Below are 22,083 nucleotides of genomic sequence, written 5' to 3' on the forward strand. Positions count from 1 at the left end.
AAAGCATATGTTTCAAAGCCTGGAAGATAAAGATGCTGGCTTTGTAGGTTTTGGAGGAAATCAGAAAGGAAGAATCAGAGGCTCTGGAACTATTGGTAATGGAACTCTTCCCTCTATATCTGATATTCTCTATGTAGAAGGATTAATACATAACATGTTATCAATAAGTCAATTAAGTGATAACGATTATGATGTAATCTTCAATCAAAAAACATGTAAAGCAATTAATCGAAATGTTGGAACAATCATATTCACTGGCAAGTGGAAAACCAATATTTACAAGATAAATCTTTCAGACCTAAAAGAACAAAACGTAAAATTCCTGATGTCTATTCATGAAGAGCAATGGGTATGGCATAGACGCTTGGGCCATATTAGCATGAGAAAACTCTCTCAGCTAAATAAACTCGAGTTAGTCAGAGGCCTACCTAAACTGAAGTATTCTTCAAAAGCTCTATGTGAGGCATGTCAGAAAGGTAAATTTTCAAAAACATCTTTCAAAAAGAAAAATATTGTTTCTACCTCTAAGCCTCTTGAACTTCTTCACATTGACCTGTTTGGGCCTGTTAAGACAGCGCCAGTCAATGGAAAGAAATATGGACTAGTTATTATTGATGACTTTAGTTGCTAGACATGGGTAAAATTCCTAAAGCACAAGAGTGAGTCTCACTTTGTATTAACTAGCTTCTACTCCAAAGTGCAAAATGACTTTGACTATAAAATCAGCAGAGTCAGAAGTGATCATGGTGGCGAATTTGAAAATAAATTTTTTGAGGAACTATTTGATTCTAATGGAATATCCCATGATTTCTCCTGTCCTAGAACTCCACAACAAAACGGAGTTGTAGAGAGGAAGAATAGGACACTCCAAGAGATGGCCAGAACCATGATCAATGAAACAAATGTGGCTAAGCACTTTTGGGCTGAAGCAATAAATACAGCGTGTTATATTCAGAATAGAATCTCTATAAGACCTATTCTGGAGAAGACTCTCTATGAACTGTGTAAGGGAAGAAAACCCAACATTTCTTATTTCCATTATTTTGGATGCTCCTGTTTTATTCTCAATACTAAAGAACATCTGAACAAGTTTGATTCAAAAGCACAAAAAGGTATTATGTTAGGATACTCAGAACGCTCTAAAGGCTATAGAGTATACAACACATAAACCAAAATTATGGAAGAATCAATCCATGTTAGATTTGATGATAAGCTTGACCCTGAAAAGTCAAAGCTAGTTGAGAAACTTGCAGATTTGGAGATTACTCTTGCAGATTCTGACGAAAAGGCTAAAACACCAGAAGTATCTGAAAGACAAAAGCTAGATGAATCTAAAGCCTCAACCATCTAGAAGAAATCAAGGAGTCACCCCAATATCTCTGAAGATTCGATTTTGGGAAACAAGGATGAACCTGTCAGAACTAGGTCAACATTCAAAGTATCTGAAGAAACTCCTCTAGGATTAGTATCTCTAATCGAACCTACTTCCTGTGATGAGGCACTTCAAGACAATGATTGGGTTCTGGCTATGAAAGAAGAGCTAGATCAATTCTCAAAGAATGATGTTTGGGATTTTGTTCCAAAGCCTAAAGGAACTCACATTATTGGAACCAGATGGGTGTTCAGAAACAAACTGAATGAAATAGGAGAAGTTGTCAGAATAAAGCATGAATAGTGGCACAGGGGTACAGTCAACAAGAAGGCATTGACTACAACGAAACATTTTCCCCAGTCCCCAGGTTAGAATCTATTCGCTTACTTATTTTATTTGTTGTAAATCATTCAAACAAACTATATCAAATGGATGTCAATAGTGCATTTCTTAATGGTTATATATCAGAAGAAGTTTATGTCAATCAACCTCCAGGTTTTGAAAACTCTAAATGTCCAGAACACGTTTTTAAACTTAAGAAATCACTGTACGGTTTAAAACAAGCACCTAGAGCTTGGTATGAAAGACTAAGCAACTTTCTTTTGGAACATGACTTTATTAGAGGAAAGGTTGACTCTACACTCTTCTGTAAAAACATTAGAAATGATCTCATGATATGCCAGATATATGTTAATGACATTATTTTTGGATCAGCTAACCCTTATGCATGTTAAGAATTCTCTGAGCTAATGCAGGCAGAATTTTAAATGAGCTTAATCCAAGAACTAAAGTTCTTTCTAGGGATTCAAATCAATCAAGCTTCAGAAGCTACCTACGTTTATCAAAGTAAATACATAAAAGACATTCTGAAGAAGTTCGAAATGGCTGAATGCAAACCTGCTAAGACACCTATGCATCCAACCTGCATTCTGGAAAAAGAAGAAGTTAGTCAGAAGGTTTGTCAGAAGCTCTATCGTGGTATGATAGGATCTCTTCTCTATCTGACAACTACATGTCCTGATATTCTGTTTAGTGTATGCCTCAGTGCCAGATTCCAATCAGATTCTAGAGAATCTCATTTAACAGCTGTTAAAAGAATCCTCAGGTATCTGAAAGGAACCCCTAACCTGGGCCTGATGTATGGGAAAACATCAGAGTATAGACTCTCTGGTTATTGTGATGCAGATTACGTAGGGGACAGAATGGAACGCCAAAGTACATCTAGGAACTGTCAGTTCTTGGGAAATAATCTTATATCTTGGGCCAACAAAAGGCAATCATCCATAGCTCTATTCACTGCAGAAGCATAATATATATAAGCGTCACTCTGCACTACTCAGATGCTCTAGATGAAGAATCAACTTGAAGACCTTCTGATCTTTGAGAGTAATGTTCCTATTTTCTATGATAATACTGCTGCCATCTGTTTAAGTAAGAATCCTATTTTGCATTCCAGAGCTAAGCACATAGAAATAAAACATCATTTCATTAGAGACTATGTTCATAAAGGGGTAATTACTTTAAAATTTATTGATACAGACCATCAATGGGCTGACATTTGTACCAAACCCCTCGCTGAATATAAATTCTCTTTTATCTTGAAAAATTTAAACATTCGAAATTGTCCAGAATGAAATATGCCTCTGAAATAGCAAAATAAGACTCTGAAGTAAACACCTGGAATCTGTATCTGACTCTGATGCTACTACCAGTTAGAAGCTATTTGAATCAGAAATCCTCAGGATCCAACCCTTTGGTATTCCTGAAGATTATATAAAGTAACACGTAGTACATCTTGCGTCTGACCTTGGAACTTCTAGACAGCTGTCTAGCAGAAATCAAGCAACAGACTCTTGAAATCTCCTCGAGCAGAATGCTGATTTGGGGATTAGACCTCCATCATGGGCTGTAATCATTCTCCTCCAAACGTGCTTACTTGGTTAATATGCTGCATTTAATGTATAAATAGTTAAATTCTCTCATTATTGTCGTTTTGCATGCATCCTAATGTGTATAAATTCATTTCACATACTACATTTGCACATTGTACACTCATGACCACACTAAACCCTCTCTCTCTCAGTTCTTCATCATCCTCAAGAATTCTACAGTTTTCATCAAGTTCTTCATCTAGCAACCTTCATCTTCAATTGTGTTCTTCATGGATTCTCGGCAACAATCAGTTTACAACTTCTCCCAACAAATGAATTCAATGGAGCAAACACCCATTTCAAGTCAACAAACTACAACAACTACCGGTGTCGTCTAAACCCCAATCTACATGGAACCCCATATCTTCAATCGTGAGCCTCACATCCACCTAGTAACACCATTTGAAAAACTGGAAGTTCTATCTGAGTCGCTAGTGGACTTTGAAAACATGAAGAAAAATGGCGTAGACCTAACTGAAGAGTTGAGAATGCAAGGGTGGGAAACCTATTTTCAACGCCTCTATGAACATCCAAATCCACCTCCTGAACATCCAAATCCAACTACATCTAAACAACCTCAAACACCACCACCTGCACAACAACCAAATCGACCTCCTAAACGACCAATCTACTCTGAACCGCAACAAACCCACTCACCATTTGAACCAACCCCACAACCTGAACAAACAACACAATCACCTTCTTCCGTTCCCACACCCATAACTTTTGTTTCCTCCATAACTCCCACACTAAATTGCAGTGCCCCAAACTCACCTTCTACATCCTCCCTAGCCTCTGCCACTGAACCAGAGACTACCCTCCCTACCCTAGAAGAAGCAATACTGGTTTTTGTAGAGTCTTCAGTAGAGAAGGTCAAGTCTTTGACCATCAATTCTGGCATCAGTGATGATCCCTCTGAAGTAAGGATCCACTGGAACAGAGTGATAAGTTGGATGACTTCTAAAGCCTTCAAACTGAAAGGCCTCTCTGAAAAGTCCGCAATGACTTTATCAGAGACACTGGTATTAGGCTCCAAGAGCGCTTGGCCAGAGAGGCCGAGGAACGAGCTAGGAAAGAAGCTGAAGAGAAAGCACGCCAAGAAGAAGAACAGCGGATCAGAGAAGCTGAAGAGAAGGCTGTTGCTGATGCTGAGGCTGAGGCTGAGGCGAAAGCTAAAGCCGAAGCTGAAGAAGCAACTCGTATTACTGTAGAAGAAGCTACCAAGGCCAAAGCTGATGCACTGACTCAGGGGGAGCACACCAACTATGGGTTCGTCCCTCTCGTCTTGAAGACTCTAGAGGAACTGCAGAAAGAACAACAAGTAGTTCGGGCTAGGCTGGATCAACATGATTCTGTCAACATCAACATTCAGAACATGCTGTCCCAGCTGCTCCAAAGGATGCGTCCGCTCCCAAACCCTTAGGCACCTAGGCTAATTGTTTGTTGCTTTCTCTGTTTTGATGTTTCTTTTTTATTTCTGATATCTGCCTTCTGTGCTGCGTATCTGTAATTGCTCTTTTTATCAATATCAACTTTTTGTTATGCCTTTTTTATTCTGACAAAAAGGGGGAGAACTAAAACAGCTCTGATGGAAACATAATTAAATCTTCTCAAAGCACTACAAACATTATTATAAATTATTACTAAATCAATGACTAAAGATATGCAGGAAAGTAGCTAAAGCACTAAACCAAGGAAGGTCCGGTAAGAACTTATGGTTAATCCAAGGATCTAACTCAGGGGGAGTCCCCTTTCCTATCTGATATGAGAAATTCTTTACTGTTTCACCTTTAATCTGTATTGTTTTGTCATCATCAAAAAGGGGGGGATTGTAAGAACAAAGTTGGTTCTACAATGTATCTCTAAGACTTTGATGATAACAAAGGATTAAACAAAAATGGTACTCTAAAAAAAAATTCTTAAGTATGCAGGACTCTGATCAAATAATCAGATAGATAAAAACATCAGATACATAATCTAACAATCAGATGCTGCTTAGAGAAAACGCGTCCAGAAGGTTCTGACTCTGATCAACGCAGGTACCAGTAAAACAGAAAGAAGTCAAAAACTTTGGTAAAGAAGAATGAATCCAGACTCTAACTCTGAAGAAGTCAAGAACATAGAGAAACTCTGATGTGGTCAGATAAAAGCGACCTCTGAAGTTAAACTCTGACTTACCAAGACTCCGATACAGATTCACCAGTTCAGAATGCGTAACCATGAAGAAATCTGATTTTGGAAAGAAATTATTTCTAGAAGGAAATTATGAAGCGCACAAAATGGTTTTAGAAAGAAACAAGGAGAGTAATGACAACAAACATTCTTCAATGACCAAGATTCTGTCATTACTCCAACGGTTCTTCTCAACGCCTATATAAAGGACAGAATACTTCACAAGAGAACACACCTGAGACACACAAGAATACAACAACTCTCATTCATCCTCTCTTACGTTCTCACGAGTTGCTGCTCTTACATGAAAAATTGTTGCTCTTGTAACTGTAATATTTGCTTTTTGTTAGAAGCACGTTTCATTACAAATCATATATATTTTGCTAAGATATTTCCTCAAGTGACTCTATGCAGTCTGAATACTTGAGATGGCTAAGGGATTATTCTCTTAGACGGTTGTTTGTGTAATCTTTCAGATTAGTGGATTAAGTCCTTTTTTGAGGCGAAATTACCATGGCCGGGTGGACTAGAGTAGCTTTGAATTTCAAGCGAACCAGTATAAAATTCTGTGTCACAATTTTATTCTATGTGTGTCTAAATTCTGTAAAAGTTTTTTTTTTCAAAACAATTCAAACCCCCTTTCTTGTTTTTCTCTACCTTCAGCATCAAGGAAGGATCTATCAAGTTGAACAATTACAAGGCCTAATAATCCCTTCAAGGGATCAATAAATGATACTCCATGTAGATCTATGTTGATTATCCAGGAGAAATCTTGTAAGTTGAGACGTGCAAGGAAAACAAAAGATTTCATTTTAATATTTCCACATGTTAAAGAAAAAGTTGTGTTTCCTAGTATGTTGAAAATTCTTTTTAATTTCAAAAGTTCATTATTAACAAATAAATGACATTTTGCATAACAAAAAAGTCAGAGAAAAACAACAAATGATAGAAAATGATAGGAAAACTTATATTTATTCAAGAATGGTAACACACAAATGGTGTAGCTCCATGAAATGTTACAAATTTGAAAATGGCAATAGGGAAAAGATTTACATTGAATCACAATGACTACTAGTGTCCCTAATAACAATGACTCCATAAAACCTTGCTTCATAAGGGAGCAACTGGATTTATATTCCTCTTTTGGCTCTTTTGTGTTGATCAGTGACAACTGATGCAGTATATGTTTTTTTGTCCCTAATTTTTACATGGACCGCCCTTTCAGTTTTTTAATCCACTGGGACACTCTTTTTTTGCCTAAGTCTCCCTTTTAGGTTTTCAACTTAGCGAGCTACCATTTTTTAATAATCCCTAACATTTTCCTAGACCGCCCTTTTGGGTTTTTAGTCCACCTACCTATTTTTTCCTAAGTCGCCCTTTCAGGTTTTCGGCTTAGTGGACTTTTGTCAGGCATAATATCTTTTGGCTGCATCAGAGTTCACAAGGTGAGTGAGCTCTTCTCCATCCATAGTTGTGATAAATAGAGCCCCTCCAAAGTATGCTCTCTTTACAACATATGGGCCTTCCTAATTGGGAGTCCACTTCCCATGTGAATATTTGGTTACTGGAAAGATCTTCTTGAGCACGATAACCCCTTCCTTGAACTCTCAAGGACAAACCTTCTTTCTAAACGCTTTCTTGATCCATTGTTGGTACAATTGTCCATGACACAAAGCGGTCATACGCTTCTCGTCAATGAGGTTAAGTTGATCGTAATTGTTCTGGATCCATTCAGCTTCATCTAGCTTGGTCTCCATCAAGATTCTCATTGAGAGTATCTCTACTTCAACTGGGAAAACTGCTTCCGTCCCATACACCAAGGAGAATGGGGTTTCCCCTGTTGAAGTGCGAACCGAGGTCCGATATCCATGCTGTAGCACCTCAAATTTGCACCTACCTTTTGTACATACATTTTCATATTAGGTAATTAACATAACATAGTCCATTGCATAACATTGCATTGTCCTCTGCCCAAGTGCAGGCCCTCTGACAAAATTAGGTCAAACTGGTCAGGAGATCAGTCAGTCAAGCAAGCAAGTGCAATTTCCATTGAGACAAGGCCCTAGGGTTGGTCCAACATGTTCACATGACCTAGGGGTCCTTTTGAAGTGTTTTGGTCAAGGATTGGGTGCTCAGAAGTCATCAGTCATTGTTCAGTTCACCAGAAACCCTAGAAAGTCAACTATGGTCAACTGTGGTCAACTGTGCTTGAATTCAAGGATTTCAAGGTGGGAGATGGTTTGAAAGGGTTCATTCATGTCCATACAAGTCTCATTTGGCATTTCAAAGATCAAGGTTGAGGAATTTGAAGTCAGACAAAAAGTTTCCTAAAATGGCAGGTGACCTGTAATTGGAAACTGCCAAAAATAGAAAGTTTTTCTCCTCAAATTTACATCATCATACAAGCTTCAAATGAAATTTTGTCCAACATGAAAGTTGAAGATCTTGCTCTCACCTTTCCAAAAAGTCCAAGAACACTCATTTCCCATTTGTGGTTGGCAAGTTATGATCAAATCATTTTCAAGAATTTTTGAACTTCAAAGTGAGATAACTTCCAAACCATTTGGCCAAATTGAGTGAGGTTTTTTGCTACAAGTCACATTTGATATGCTCTATCCAAATTCTTCATCACATTTCACCAAAAATCATCCAATCAAAATGGCTTTTTTCAAGTGCATTGAATTAAAAAAGGGAGAGGTGAAAAATGGACTTTCAAATTAATCATTTCCTACACATTCTACCAATGGCAAATGTTCAAAAACCATATTTGGGATGTGTTTAGGCCCATTTTCGTGCAGTAGCATGCACCCCATGCATAATGATTGGTTTTAGCAATTTGTCAAAATATCCATTTTCACTAATTAACAAGGTTTGGCTTAAGGTTGATTAGTGGAATGCATTAACAGTTGGTACATATACATAATCAAAACAGAAAACATTAAGCATTCACCAAAAAACTCAGATCTAGATCTAGAAAAAGAAACTCTCTCATTTTCTTCATCTTGGTTTTTTCAGAAAATTGCCAAAAGAGCTCGTGCCTTTGTTGATTGTTTCATCACCTACCATCATCTTGGAAGCCTTTGCAAGCATTGTTTCACAATTGTAGAGCCAAGCACCAACACTGTTCCATTGAATCTCTCCCATGGCAGTCGAGCTTTTGAGCTAGAATCAAGGCAACTGAGCTTTCAATACTCTTCCATTCACCTCCTGGAGCATCATTGTGCTTCTGTTTCAGCTCATCACGGCCAAAAAACCACGGTTCCATCACTGTTCTTCAAATCAGGTAAAAATTCGAACCATGCCATTGTTAAAATCATGCTATGCTTCTTGTAGATCCTGTTGTCATGAGTACAATGAACTTTAAATCGTGAAAAACCATTGAGAATTGAGCGAGATATTTTGATTTAAAGATTGGTTGTTAGATCTTCTTTTGTTCGATTCGTTCACATGAGTTTGAATTAGGCTAAATAATTGTTGTTTTGATGATGTACGTGAGATGATGAACACATTGATATATCACTTGTCCATGTTTGTGAAATTTTGTTCTTGCTGGAAAATTTGCTGAAGAACACTTTGAATGCTTGCTTAAACCCTAGCCAAACCCGTGTTTAATCTGCTTGGAATTCATTTTGCATGATTTTGCCGTTTCCGTCCCATGTGACCAATGACCAGCTGACACGCCCTTAAGTGAAACGCAGCGTTTCACTTAAGTGGCCGTGTATTTAAAATAATGCCACTGACCGTTTAATATTTAATTAAATCATTTCCTTTTTTCAATATTTATTTCATTTGGTATGCTGATTTTAGAAAATTCATAACTCTTCCAATACTTGGCCAAATAACATGGGATTTTTTGTGAAATGCTCCTCATGATCTCTAGTTTATTATGGTGATTTTTCCAGATTTTTTGCACGTGTGGATTTTTAAATGTGCTAGGGTTTGTTCATGTGTGTCCATTTTGTGTATGCCTTGCCATTTTGCTTGTGAAATGATGATACATAATCCAATGCCTCTCAAATTTTTTGTGCTTAAACTAGACATGTTCATGGTGATTTTGGTATAGAGTTTGTAATTTTATCATTTCTGGTTGATGAGATTTGATTTTTTGAATAGGGGTGTGACAATTTGTGTCACACCATTCATGTCCAACTTCATGATTTTAATTACCATGCTTATTGAACTCAAAATGGTCTGGATTTTTGCATGAAGATACTTGTGCATGTTGATAATGTTTGTGAATTTTTCTGAAATTTTTGAATGCATTTCCTATTTGTTTGATAATTTCTCCCCTGTTTGACCAAATTGTTGACCTCTTGTGACACATGATGTTATTTGATTTGTGAAATTCTAATGCTTAATTGGATGGACTTGAAACTTGACATGTGAATTGTAGACATCTTAATGTTTGTCATGGTTTTAGTCCCATTCATTTATCATGTGTTGTTTCTGTTTTATGGTTAATTTAAGTTGGTGCATGTTTTGATGCTTTGTATGAGTTTGCTTGAACCTGCTTTGACTTTCTGATTTTCATTGACCTACTTCCCTTGATCCAAATGAGCTGAAATTGGATATGCTTATCATGTTATGGATGATGATTGATCATGAATTATATGAAGATTTTTTGAAATGTTTGTGATTGGATTTGAGTAGAATCATTCTGTTGACTTCTATGAGCTCCTATTTGCATGCTCTGTCCTATTTTGATCATGAAATGATAATGATGAATGATATGAACATGGGACCAATTGGGTTTGATTTCTAATTGTTTGATATTGATTTTGGATAAGTTTCATGTTTTGTTTTGATGATTTGATCTCATTTTGACCCTAGTCTTGGACTAGTGGTTTGTGCTCTCACTTTTGAGTTGTGTTTCAGGTTAATAGCACAAATGCTTATGCTTGATGGTGTGCCTCATTTGGAGTTGCTTCCTTGATTGTTTATGACTAATCATTGGTTTGTTTTGTAGGTTTTAAAACTTGGTCTTGTGCCTTAAAGCTTGCACCTTTGTGCATTGACTTGTGTTTGACTGTGTATAATTAAATCTTAACCATTTGCTGTTTAATGTTGGTTTGTCTGAGTGCTGATTGTATTTGATTGATTTCAGGTACATTAGTTGCTTTAGTTCTATTGAGAACTTGCTTTGCTTTGCTTAAGAGCATTTGCATTGAGGTATAACATCCTAACTCCATGTAGTCTGGAAGACCTGGCCTGTTACTTGGCCAGGCACCTGTCTGAAGTCCTCCTTAAGAGGCAATGTTTGTGCTTGTTTACTTTTGTCCTTGTACATATTCAAAGACCTCCTAAGTGAAGAGGCATTGGCAGATACAAGGGATGTGCAATCCATCCCCTGCTATTCTGTGTGTCATCTGCTTTGCTCACACCACTGTGTTGATGCATTGCAGATATTAACCCAAGATCATTGTACATTGAGTCAGTGTCATATGTGTAGAAGGGTTCCCACTTTCTGAACCCACACATTCTTGTCTTAAGCTCTCCCAGGCCAGGGATAAGAGCTGTGAAGTCTCATCTTCACTCACCTTTCATCAGCTTCACCCTAACTCTCAATGTTAGGGTTAAGAGCTAACATTACCCTGTTACAGTGGTTTGTTTGTTGAGGTTGATATGACCCCTCGACTAAAACCTAACCTTGATTGAGCCCATTGATTGCATATAGTGTGTGCTATTTGTGCTTGTGTGTTTCACTACGCCAAATAAGGGAAAAGAGGGCGCTTTTTTTTGCCTATAACAGCGCTTTAAAGCGCCCTCTAATCTGGCGTTGGCATAGGTAAAGACAGCGCTTTTTTTCCTGGTGAAAGCGCTCTCTAAAGTGGCTCTTTTAGCCCTTTAAGGGCCACTTTAGATGGCGCTTTTTAAAGAAAGCGCCCCCTAAAGTGGAAACTTTTAATGGTTTAGAGGGCGCTTTTACTGGAAAGCGCCCTCTAAAGTGGAAACTTTTAAGGGTTTAGAGGGCGCTTTTACTGGAAAGCGCCCTCTAAAGTGGAAATTTAAAGGGTTTAGAGGGCGCTTATTTTGGAAAGCGCCCTCTAAAGTGGGTGGTTATTTAAATTTTTTTTTAAAAAGCGCTATAGTTTTTTATTTATTTTAGACAACCTGTATATTGAAGCAGTACACCTAAAACTGTATAATTTGAAGCCCTTTTTCACACATTGCATTCAACAAGCCTTATATACAACAATCCATACATATACAACAATCCACTGATATATAATCGTTTAACTTCTAAAGATTCTAAATATACAACCAATTCATAACTTAAAAAGAAATAAAACTAAGTAGCAAAAGCATCTCTGAGATGTATGTTTTTTTTGCTAGCCGCAGTCTTCTTAGCAACAACCTCTTTTTGTTCAATATCAATAGCATGAACCTAAAATATCATAAAATTAGTTAGGTGAAGTATAAGATCAAGAATTAACATTTTCTATGCATAAATATCATATAATTGTGCTTATACCTTTTTTTTTGATGCAACTGACTCGATTTGCTGTAATAAAAGCCATTTTACCTGTAATAAAGAAAACAATTAAAATCATTTTACCTGTACCTTTTTCACCAAGTTCTCTTTCTTTTCTTGGTTGGAATATGTTCTACATGTCTCTTAACAACACGGACGGTTGGATTGATCCAAATACCCTCATTATGATCATTTCTAATATATGAATCATTTGATATAATATTCCTTCAGACAAACTTATAAATATACATCCTGCAGTAATTTCATAGCAAGGAGAAATATATATAACGAGATAACAACTATGGCAACAACCACAGTGACTCATTCTTATTGTCAGCAGCAACAGTAAGAACAAATCATATACATAAGTTTATTGAATGAAATCTCCCTAAGAGATGTTGTATTTCTGTGTCTGGTTATTTACCGCAAAGGCGATAACATAGTGATTCAGCCTGCTCGTCAGGGTTACGGTTTGACAGAGAAAAAATGCCACTTCTTCCATTGTTCAAACATGTCACGTTAGGTTTGTTTCCGATCTGGTAATCCTGCAGCATTACATCACAAAAATGTTAGCATCAGTAACATTTCAAGTTTCATTGTTGAACTTTTCAAGCATTAAATCATCATAAGAAAATTTGTTTGACAAATAAATTAACCATATATGCAGAATCGAAACTGGTTCTTTTAATATGTGTCAACAGAACTAAAGGTTAGTTATATCAATTGTAATCACTTTTATGCCGGTGCTTCATAGAAGCTCCATAGATCAAGCAAATACATAAGGAAGTAGCATAGCAGCATCACTCACCTCACAAGAAATGTAGCCTGGTTTACAGCTCGGAGGGGCACAGATTATATAATGGCACCAAGAGCAGTAATCATTCAAGTCCACCCCTTTAAAGAACAAGACGCCGCCGCTGACCAATCTGTAAACAACCACTTTCACATTGGAGACACTAGTACATAACAATGTAATTCACCTAACAGCAACAAAAAAAAAAGGAGAGAGACACTACCCAACACTAAGTAGCACAAAAGAGATAATCTGAAGCGGATATTGATAAGATTCTTGCTTCTGGGAAGTATTAGACTTGTTTAGATTAAGCCAATGATGCTGACGGCGAGTCAAAATGACAAATCCAAGAAGAAATCCTGATGTAAACCCTCCAATGTTACTAAAATTACTTCCAAATGGAAAAGTTCCAAGAGCTAAGACCAAAAATGAACAATAGCGAACGTCAGAAGAGAAACTAAGTAATATGAAGATTAGAAAAATACCTATGGTGTCAAAATCGAACAGCTAACAACGAATTAATAGAAGGAGGAAACGTCGTAGATCTAACAGAGGTGGAAGGAGAACGCCTTAGAAGTAGCGAAAATCGTAGCAGTGAGAACCCTAACGTGAAAAAGAACGAAAATAACAGAGAGTGAAATAACAAAATGCGCAGTATGTTATAATTTTAATGTTTACTAAAGGGGACCTTAGAGGGCGCTTGTGGAACTAAAGGGGGCCTAAGAGGGCGCTTATGAAAGTGCTCTCTAAGGCTTTCCAAAAGCGCTTTATAAACTGGAAATGCACATGGACTTATAGAGCGCTTTTTTAAAAGCGCCCTCTAAGGGTAACCTTAGAGGGCGCTTTCTAAAAAGCGCCATGTATTGTTGTCCCTCTATCTCCTCCTTATTTTTTCGCTTCACCTTAGAGGGCGCTTTATTACAAAAGCGCCCTCTAAAGTGCGCTGTCTATTCCAATTGTTTGCTCCTTATTTTTTCGCTTCACTTTAGAGTGCGCTTTTGTAATAAAGCGCCCTCTAAGGTGCGCTGTCTATTCCAATTTTTGGCGTAGTGTTTGTTTTTTTAGCTTGCTTCCTGTGCAAGTTAGGTTTAGTTTGGCTTGCTTCCGGTGCAAGTTAGCTAGAAACCTTAACTTAGGGATGATTTTGCATGATAACATCTAGGCTCGAGTCGTAGTCTCCCTAGTTGTGTCTCCCTCTGTTATCTGGTTAGGCTAGTCCTTTGTCCCTGCGTAGGGGAACTACGTCGCCCTGATCCTCATACCAGATGAGGTACGTAGGCAGGAGATGAGCTGATCTCTCCGGGCGCCCGTTTTTTTATTTTGTCTTGTGTGTGTCAGGAGATGGATGTAAGCCCAGCGATTGGCATTCCACATCCTCTTGTCGTGTGCTTGGAGTCCGGTATAAGTCCATCAAGTGGCATCTGATTTCCAGTGTGGGTGTGTTTGGTTCGGAAGCTGATGTAAGTCCAGCGATTGGCATTCGGGTTCCATGTTTGCCCGTGTTTGTGTGGTTTTATGTGCGTGTTGGCCGAGCTACGAGTGCTCTGATTCTTCTCTAGTCCGAGAAGATACGTATGCATAGGATGTGACATCCTAGCGAGCACGTTTCCCCTATCCCGAACTACGTCGACTCTGATGTCTGTGCCTGACAGACTACGTAGGCCCAGGATGCGATATCCTGCCGAGTTAGTTTCTCTTGTTTTCTTGTGTCTCCTTCCAGCCAGTGTGTGATGTTTGTGAGCAGTTTTTAGCAACCTTATCCTTCCTTTTGTGTGTGGATCCCGTCGAGTACGACGGATGCGTAGGGGTGCTAATACCTTCCCTTCGCATAACCGACTCCCGATCCCATTTCTCTCTGGTCGCGAGACCATGTCTTTTCCAGGTTTACTTCGAGCGTTTCCTTTCCCTCCTTTGGGATAAATAACGCACGGTGGCGGCTCTGTTGTTTTGTTTTCCCGCCAGTTTTTCGCGTAATGCGACAGCTGGCGACTCTGCTGGGGACATAGAGAAGTTGACCTGTGCTGGTCCGTCTTCCCTAAGCGAGTCTCTCCTAGCGCTCTCTAGGTTAGGGTTTTGGTTGCCGTTTGTTGTTTTGTTATTGCATTCATTATTTATTGTTTGCATTCATTTTTTGTTGTTTGCATTTATGTTTGCACTTATGTTTGCATTCATCCACATTCATTGTTTATCTGGCTGGCTGGTTGTCTGTTTCTCTCTGTTGGGGTGGGATTTACTTGAGGTAAAAGGCCCAATACCCAGGCCATGAGTGAAATCTAGGATGCTTAGGAATAGAGTGATTCATGGGAAGCGGGTGGTATTGCGCCACTTAGCGGAACATTGATATCACGAGCAGTTCAGACCCTGGTGGGATATTGTCGTTACATACTTCAGGTGTGTATATGATGATATTCTGCGAAAGGTTATTTATGTTGCGTTTCTCTCGACCTTACCCTGGCCTAGACGACACCCGTGAGTGGGGAAGGGTTTGATCATTATTACAGGTACCGTTGGTGACTTGTGGTCCTGTTGGTGACTTTGGGTTCAGATGACAGTGCTCAGTTGACTTTGGGTTTCAATTGGATTTGGGGTTCTGAGTTTAAACCGAAGCTTCGATCCTGTGTTCTGAGATGCGCCGCCAGCTAGTTGTGTCTGCATCATTTGCATCATAGCATGTTTATTTTCAAAAAAAATACGCAATATGACAAAAAAAAAAAAAAAAAAACTAATCTCTGGATGCATATCATTTCTCAGGTACATTCCAGAGCTTGTTCACTAATATAGATGGCAACAGTCCCAGAGCCGAAGCGGAAGACTTGTTCCTACAGCTTTCATCGTGAGCCGTTGACTTCATTGATCGAGTTGAGTAGCCTGATAACCAGTGGTAACCAGAAGGGGTTCGTTGACCAGTATGGGGATATTCTGACGCTGTTGAAGATGGTAGTCGATCCGGTGCCGTTGCAGACCCTTCTTCAACTCTACGACCCGGAGCTTCATTGTTTCACCTTTCAAGATTATCAGTTGGCACCTACTCTCGAGGAGTATTCCATTCTGTTGAGTGTCCCGATTCAGCATCAGGTTCCTTTCTTGGACGTACCGAAGGAAGTTGATTTCAGGATTGTTGCCAGAGCTCTCCAGTTGAGTATCAAAGAAGTCTGTGATAACTGGAAGCCCAGTGGGGATGTCGTGGGTCTGCCGTTGAAGTTTCTGCTGAGAGTTGCCAGAGGAGAAGCAGAGAAGGGGAATTGGGAAGTTTTTCATGCCCAGCTTCCTGTTATGATCTATGGGATCATCCTATTCATTTTTTGTTGTTTGCATTTATGTTTGCACTTATGTTTGCATTCATCCACATTCATTGTTTATCTGGCTGGCTGGTTGTCTGTTTCTCTCTGTTGGGGTGGGATTTACTTGAGGTAAAAGGCCCAATACCCAGGCCATGAGTGAAATCTAGGACGCTTAGGAATAGAGTGATTCATGGGAAGCGGGTGGTATTGCGCCACTTAGCGGAACATTGATATCACGAGCAGTTCAGACCCTGGTGGGATATTGTCGTTACATACTTCAGGTGTGTATATGATGATATTCTGCGAAAGGTTATTTATGTTGCGTTTCTCTCGACCTTACCCTGGCCTAGACGACACCCGTGAGTGGGGAAGGGTTTGATCATTATTACAGGTACCGTTGGTGACTTGTGGTCCTGTTGGTGACTTTGGGTTCAGATGACAGTGCTCAGTTGACTTTGGGTTTCAATTGGATTTGGGGTTCTGAGTTTAAACCGAAGCTTCGAACCTGTGTTCTGAGATGCGCCGCCAGCCAGTTGTGTCTGCATCATTTGCATCATAGCATGTTTATTTTCAAAAAAAATACGCAATATGACAAAAAAAAAAAAAAAAAAGAAAAAACTAATCTCTGCATGCATATCATTTCTCAGGTACATTCCAGAGCTTGTTCACTAATAGAGATGGCAACAGTCCCAGAGCCGAAGCGGAAGACTTGTTCCTACTGCTTTCATCGTGAGCCATTGACTTCATTGATCGAGTTGAGTAGCCTGATAACCAGTGGTAACCAGAAGGGGTTCGTTGACCAGTATGGGGATATTCTGACGCTGTTGAAGATGGTAGTCGATCCGGTGCCGTTGCAGACCCTTCTTCAACTCTATGACCCGGAGCTTCATTGTTTCACCTTTCAAGATTATCAGTTGGCACCTACTCTCGAGGAGTATTCCATTCTGTTGAGTGTCCCGATTCAGCATCAGGTTCCTTTCTTGGACGTACCGAAGGAAGTTGATTTCAGGATTGTTGCCAGAGCTCTCCAGTTGAGTATCAAAGAAGTCTGTGATAACTGGAAGCCCAGTGGGGATGTCGTGGGTCTGCCGTTGAAGTTTCTGCTGAGAGTTGCCAGAGGAGAAGCAGAGAAGGGGAATTGGGAAGTTTTTCATGCCCAGCTTCCTGTTATGATCTATGGGATCATCCTATTCCCGAGCATGCCCAATTTTGTGGACTATGCTGCAATCAGTATCTTTATTGGAGGGAATCCAGTTCCCACTCTGTTAGCTGACACTTACTATGCTATTCACAGTAGGCATGGTAAGGGTGGAGCTATCAGATGCTGTCTACCTCTCTTACTCAGATGGTTCATGTCTCTTCTGCCAGTCAGTGGACCTTTTGTGGGTGCTCAGAGCACACATAAGTGGACTCAGAGGGTTATGTCTCTTACCTGATATGACATCAGATGGCAATCATACCGGATGGAGGTGCGGAATGTTATTATGAGTTGTGGAGAATTCCGGAACGTGCCACTCGTGGGGACCAAAGGTTGCATAAATTATAATCCAGTTCTTTCTCTTCGTCAGTTAGGGTTTGTAATGAAGGGAAAACCACTTGAAGCTGAGGTAGCTGAAAGTGTGTATTTTGAGAAGCAGAGTAACCCGGCTAGATTGGAGCAGATAGGAAGAGCTTGAAGGTCTGTTGGAGTTAAGGATGGAGCTGTCTTAGGGAAGAAGTTTGCCATTGCTATGCCCGATTACACTGATTGGGTAAAGAAGAGAGTGGAAACTTTGTTATTACCCTACGATAGGATGGAGCCGTTGCAGGAACAACCACCTTTGATCCTTGCTGAGAGTGTGCCTGCTGAGCACTACAAGCAAGCCCTGATGGAGAATCGCCGGTTGAGAGAGAAGGAGCAAGATACCCAGATGGAGCTGTACAAAGCCAAGGCTGATGGGTTGAACTTGGCTCATCAACTCAGAGGAGTGGAAGGAGAAGATGCTAACAGATTGAGAAGCAAGAAGAGATCCTATGAAGAGATGGAATCCATGTTAGATGCAGAACATCGGGAGTGTTTGAGGCTGCAGAGAGCTGAAGCCAGCTACCAGAAGAAGATCAGAGACCTAGAAAAGCAACTCAGAGACAAAGACGTCCAGTTGAAGAAAGAGGTAGATTTGAGGCAGGCATCAGAGAACTACCTTGGAGGAGAAGTTATGGAGCTTAGAAGACAATTGAAGGAGAAGATCACCCCTCTACCAGAATGTTCAGAATGCACCCTGTTGATAGACCAGTGCCAGTACCTGAAGACTCTCATTCCGGAAGACCGTTTGTCTTAGCTTGTATTCTTTGATGTCTATGTTGAGAATCACCTCCAGGCTTGTTGGATGGGATTCATTGTTGTACTCCGTTTATTCGAATATTGGTTGACTTGGTTGTATGATCTTATTGCTCTTATTTATAGATAAGGTTGTTGGTGTTTCATTTTGTTCTCGTTTACTCTGTACATGTTGTTCCCTTGTTGCTGCAGGTTGCCATCTTTTGAGGATGAATCAGGCTCTTTGAATGCTTGAGAAATGAGCATATCATGTGCATCATACGCATCATTAACATCATACTCATATCATTTTGCATAACAGGTGTTCTTGTTCGTGACTTCTCACTTTGGTTCCTGTGTTTAGGCAGGATAGCTGATCAAAGACCGCACCGCTACTCAACGAGACTCAACCATCAAAGGAATATGGATCAAGTACAAGCTGAGTTAGCTGAGATGAGGGCTAACATGGCCCATTTCATGCATATGATGCAAGGGGTTGCACAAGGACAAGAAGAACTCCGAGCTCTAGTTCAGAGACAAGAAGCTGTAATTCCACCGGCCAACCAAGCTCTGCAAGAGGGAGGCCCGATCAATGACAACGCTACTGCAGTTGTGCCCGTCAACAACTATGCTATAGGTGATAAGTTGAGGGGTATTCGAATCAACGGTCAACCGATTGCTCCAGAGACCGCCAATGCCAGAGTAGTCCGTGCTCCGGCCCGTAACCAAGCTCCGATTGTTGACAGACAAAAGGATATGTTCACCCTGCTCAGCGAAGACGAAGACATTTTGGGAAGGGTTGATGAGAGAGATCGCAAAGTTGAGGCCCTTGCTGAGAAGATCCGGGCTATGGAGTGTCAAAATTCTCTCGGTTTTGACGTAACTAATATGGGGTTAGTGAAAGGCTTGAGAATCCCGTATAAATTCAAGGCACCATCTTTTGACAAATACAACGGCACTTCCTGCCCTCGCACTCATGTGCAAGCATACTATTGGAAGATCTATGCCTACACGGATGATGAAAAAATGTGGATGTACTTTTTCCAAGATAGTCTGTCTGGGGCATCTTTGGACTGGTACATGGAGTTAAAAAGAGAGTCGATCCGATGTTGGAGGGATTTGGGAGAAGCTTTCCTCAGACAATACAAGCATAACATGGATATGGCACCCAGCCGGACTCAGCTGCAGAGTCTGTGTCAGAAAAACAATGAAAGCTTTAAAGAGTACGCCCAGAGATGGCGTGAGCTTGCTGCGAGAGTTCAACCCCCTATGCTGGAAAGGGAGTTGACAGACATGTTCATCGGCACTCTTCAAGGTGTATTTATGGACCGGATGGGAAGCTGCCCATTCGGTAGTTTTTCTGATGTTGTCATCTGTGGCGAGAGAACTGAAAGTCTGATCAAGGCCGGCAAAATTCAAGATGTGGGTTCTTCCTCGTCATCCAAGAAATCTTTCTCTGGGGCACCTCGCCGTAGAGAGGGTGAAGCCAACGCTGTACAACACCGAGGGAATGTGTATAGAGGAAATGTGAATAGAGATCAGTATCGCCCGGTCGCTGCAGTGACCATCCCGGCACCTCAGCCTCGTCAACAACAACAAAGAGTTCAACAACCACAACAACAACAACAACAGCAGCGTCAGTATCAGCCCAGGCAAGGAATGCCTGATCGACGTTTTGATCCGTTACCAATGTCGTACGCCGAACTGTTACCTGAACTACTCAGGTTGGGGTTTGTAGAATTGCGTACAATGGCTCCGCCTACAATATTACCTCCTGGGTACGACGCCAACGTCCGTTGTGACTTTCACTCTGGGGCACCAGGGCACCACACTGAAAAATGCCGGGCTTTCCAGCACAAAGTCCAAGATTTGATCGATGCCAAGGCGATCAACTTCGCTCCGGTACCTAACGTTGTGAACAATCCTATGCCTCAGCATGGGGGGCATAGGGTAAACAATATTGAGGGGGAAGAAGCTGAAGATCTAGTTGCTAGTGTGGATGATGTTCAGACTTCTTTGTCAGTTGTGAAGGGCCGTCTGCTGAATGGGGGTGTCTACCCGGGCTGTGATGAGGGTTGTATTGGTTGTGTTGAAGCTGATAATGGTTGTGACCAGTTGAGGGCTGGTATTCAAAAGCTGATTGACGAGGGTTGTGTTCAGTTCAGTTGGGCTGTCAGAGATAATGGGTCGGTGTCAACTGTCACCATCTACTTTAAACCGTCTGAAGAACGTGGACAAGGGGTTGTTAGTGCATCTACAGTAAGTGGTACCCCAGTCACCATTTCCGCTCCGGTAACCATCAATGCTCCAACTACTATCGTTGCGTCTGGAAGAAGACTAGTTGAGAATAGTAAGGTTGTGCCTTGGAGGTACGACAATGCCTACCGGAATAACAGAAGGGCCGAGAATCGGGTCAGGCCGACCAATCAAGCCCCAGTAACTATTGTGGCACCTAGTAGAGCTCCGGCAGTTGTGAATCCAGTTGTGGATAACGTTGGTGGTCCGGGTGGTTTTACTAGAAGCGGACGACTGTTTGCGCCTCAACCGTTGAGGGATGCCAATGCTGAGGCATCTGCTAGATCGAAGGGCAAACAGGTCGTGGTTGACGAGGAACCGGCTCAAAAGGAGGCTGAGGGTTCATTTGAAAAGGACGCAGAGGAGTTTATGAAGATCATAAAGAAGAGTGACTACAAGATCGTAGATCAGCTCAACCAGACTCCGTCCAAAATCTCTATTCTCTCTTTGCTGTTGTGCTCTGAGGCACATCGCAACGCCTTGTTGAAGATGCTGAACATGGCGTATGTACCTCAAGAGATTTCTGTCAATCAACTGGAGGGTGTGATGGCCAACGTGAGCACCAGGCATGGTGTAGGATTCACTGACCTAGACTTAACGCCTGAGGGTCGCAATCATAACAAGGCCTTGCACATCACGATGGAATGTAAGGGGGCAGTTTTGTCTCACGTGTTGGTAGACACCGGATCGTCGTTGAATGTCTTACCGAAGCAGATTCTGAAGAAGATTGATGTTGAAGGAGTTATGCTCACTCCTAGTGACCTTATTGTGCGTGCATTTGACGGATCCAAACGTTCTGTGTTTGGTGAAGTTACCTTGCCGGTGAAGATAGGTCCCGAGGTTTTCGACATCATTTTTTATGTTATGGACATTCAACCCGCCTACAGTTGTTTGTTGGGGCGTCCTTGGATTCACGCCGCAGGAGCAGTCTCGTCAACTCTCCACCAAAAGCTCAAGTATGTCTGGAACGGCCAAATTGTGACCGTGTGTGGCGAAGAAGAGATTCTGGTGAGTCACCTATCCTCGTTCAAGTATGTCGAGGTAGATGGCGAGATCCATGAAACATTATACTAGGCGTTTGAAACTGTGGCTCTTGAGAAGGTGGCATACGCTGATCAGAGGAAGCCGGGTGCTTCAATTGCTTCATACAAGCAAGCCAAGGAGGTCGTTGATTCCGGCAAAACTGAGGGCTAGGGAAAGATGGTAGACTTGCCTGTCAAGGAGGACAAATTTGGCATTGGTTATGAGCCTCTCCAAGCAGAGCAGAGTGTGCAAACGGGTCCGAGTACCTTTACCAGCGCCGGGCTGATGAATCATGGCGACGTCTTTGCAACTGGTAGCGAAGACTGTGACAGTGATTGCGATCTAGACATCTGGGTTCGCCCGTGTGCCCCAGGGGAGTCTATCAACAACTGGACGGCTGAAGAAGTGGTCCAAGTTACTCTTCAGACAGAGTAATTTTCCTTTGTTT

The 22,083-nt window shown here is 40.9% G+C and overlaps 1 protein-coding gene across 1 annotated transcript; it reads left to right on the plus strand.

The window, feature by feature from the left end:
- The first annotated feature begins 3,791 nt into the window (after positions 1-3,791).
- Positions 3,792-4,726, plus strand: LOC127122182 (uncharacterized). The gene is made up of 2 exons (XM_051052563.1): positions 3,792-4,180; positions 4,318-4,726. The coding sequence occupies exons 1-2, from the start codon at positions 3,792-3,794 to the stop codon at positions 4,724-4,726; spliced, it is 798 nt and encodes a 265-aa protein (XP_050908520.1).
- Positions 4,727-22,083: the final 17,357 nt, after the last annotated feature.

Source organism: Lathyrus oleraceus, chromosome 2 (assembly GCF_024323335.1).
Source record: "Lathyrus oleraceus cultivar Zhongwan6 chromosome 2, CAAS_Psat_ZW6_1.0, whole genome shotgun sequence".
Lineage (NCBI taxonomy): Eukaryota > Viridiplantae > Streptophyta > Magnoliopsida > Fabales > Fabaceae > Lathyrus > Lathyrus oleraceus.

Bases quoted from the DNA above. Each gene is read 5' to 3' on its own strand.
- LOC127122182 (XM_051052563.1), top strand. From the start codon at position 3,792: ATGCAAGGGTGGGAAACCTATTTTCAACGCCTCTATGAACATCCAAAT. The intron at 4,181-4,317 runs GTCTTTGACCAT...TGACTTTATCAG, and splicing joins TCTTCAGTAGAGAAGGTCAA to AGACACTGGTATTAGGCTCC.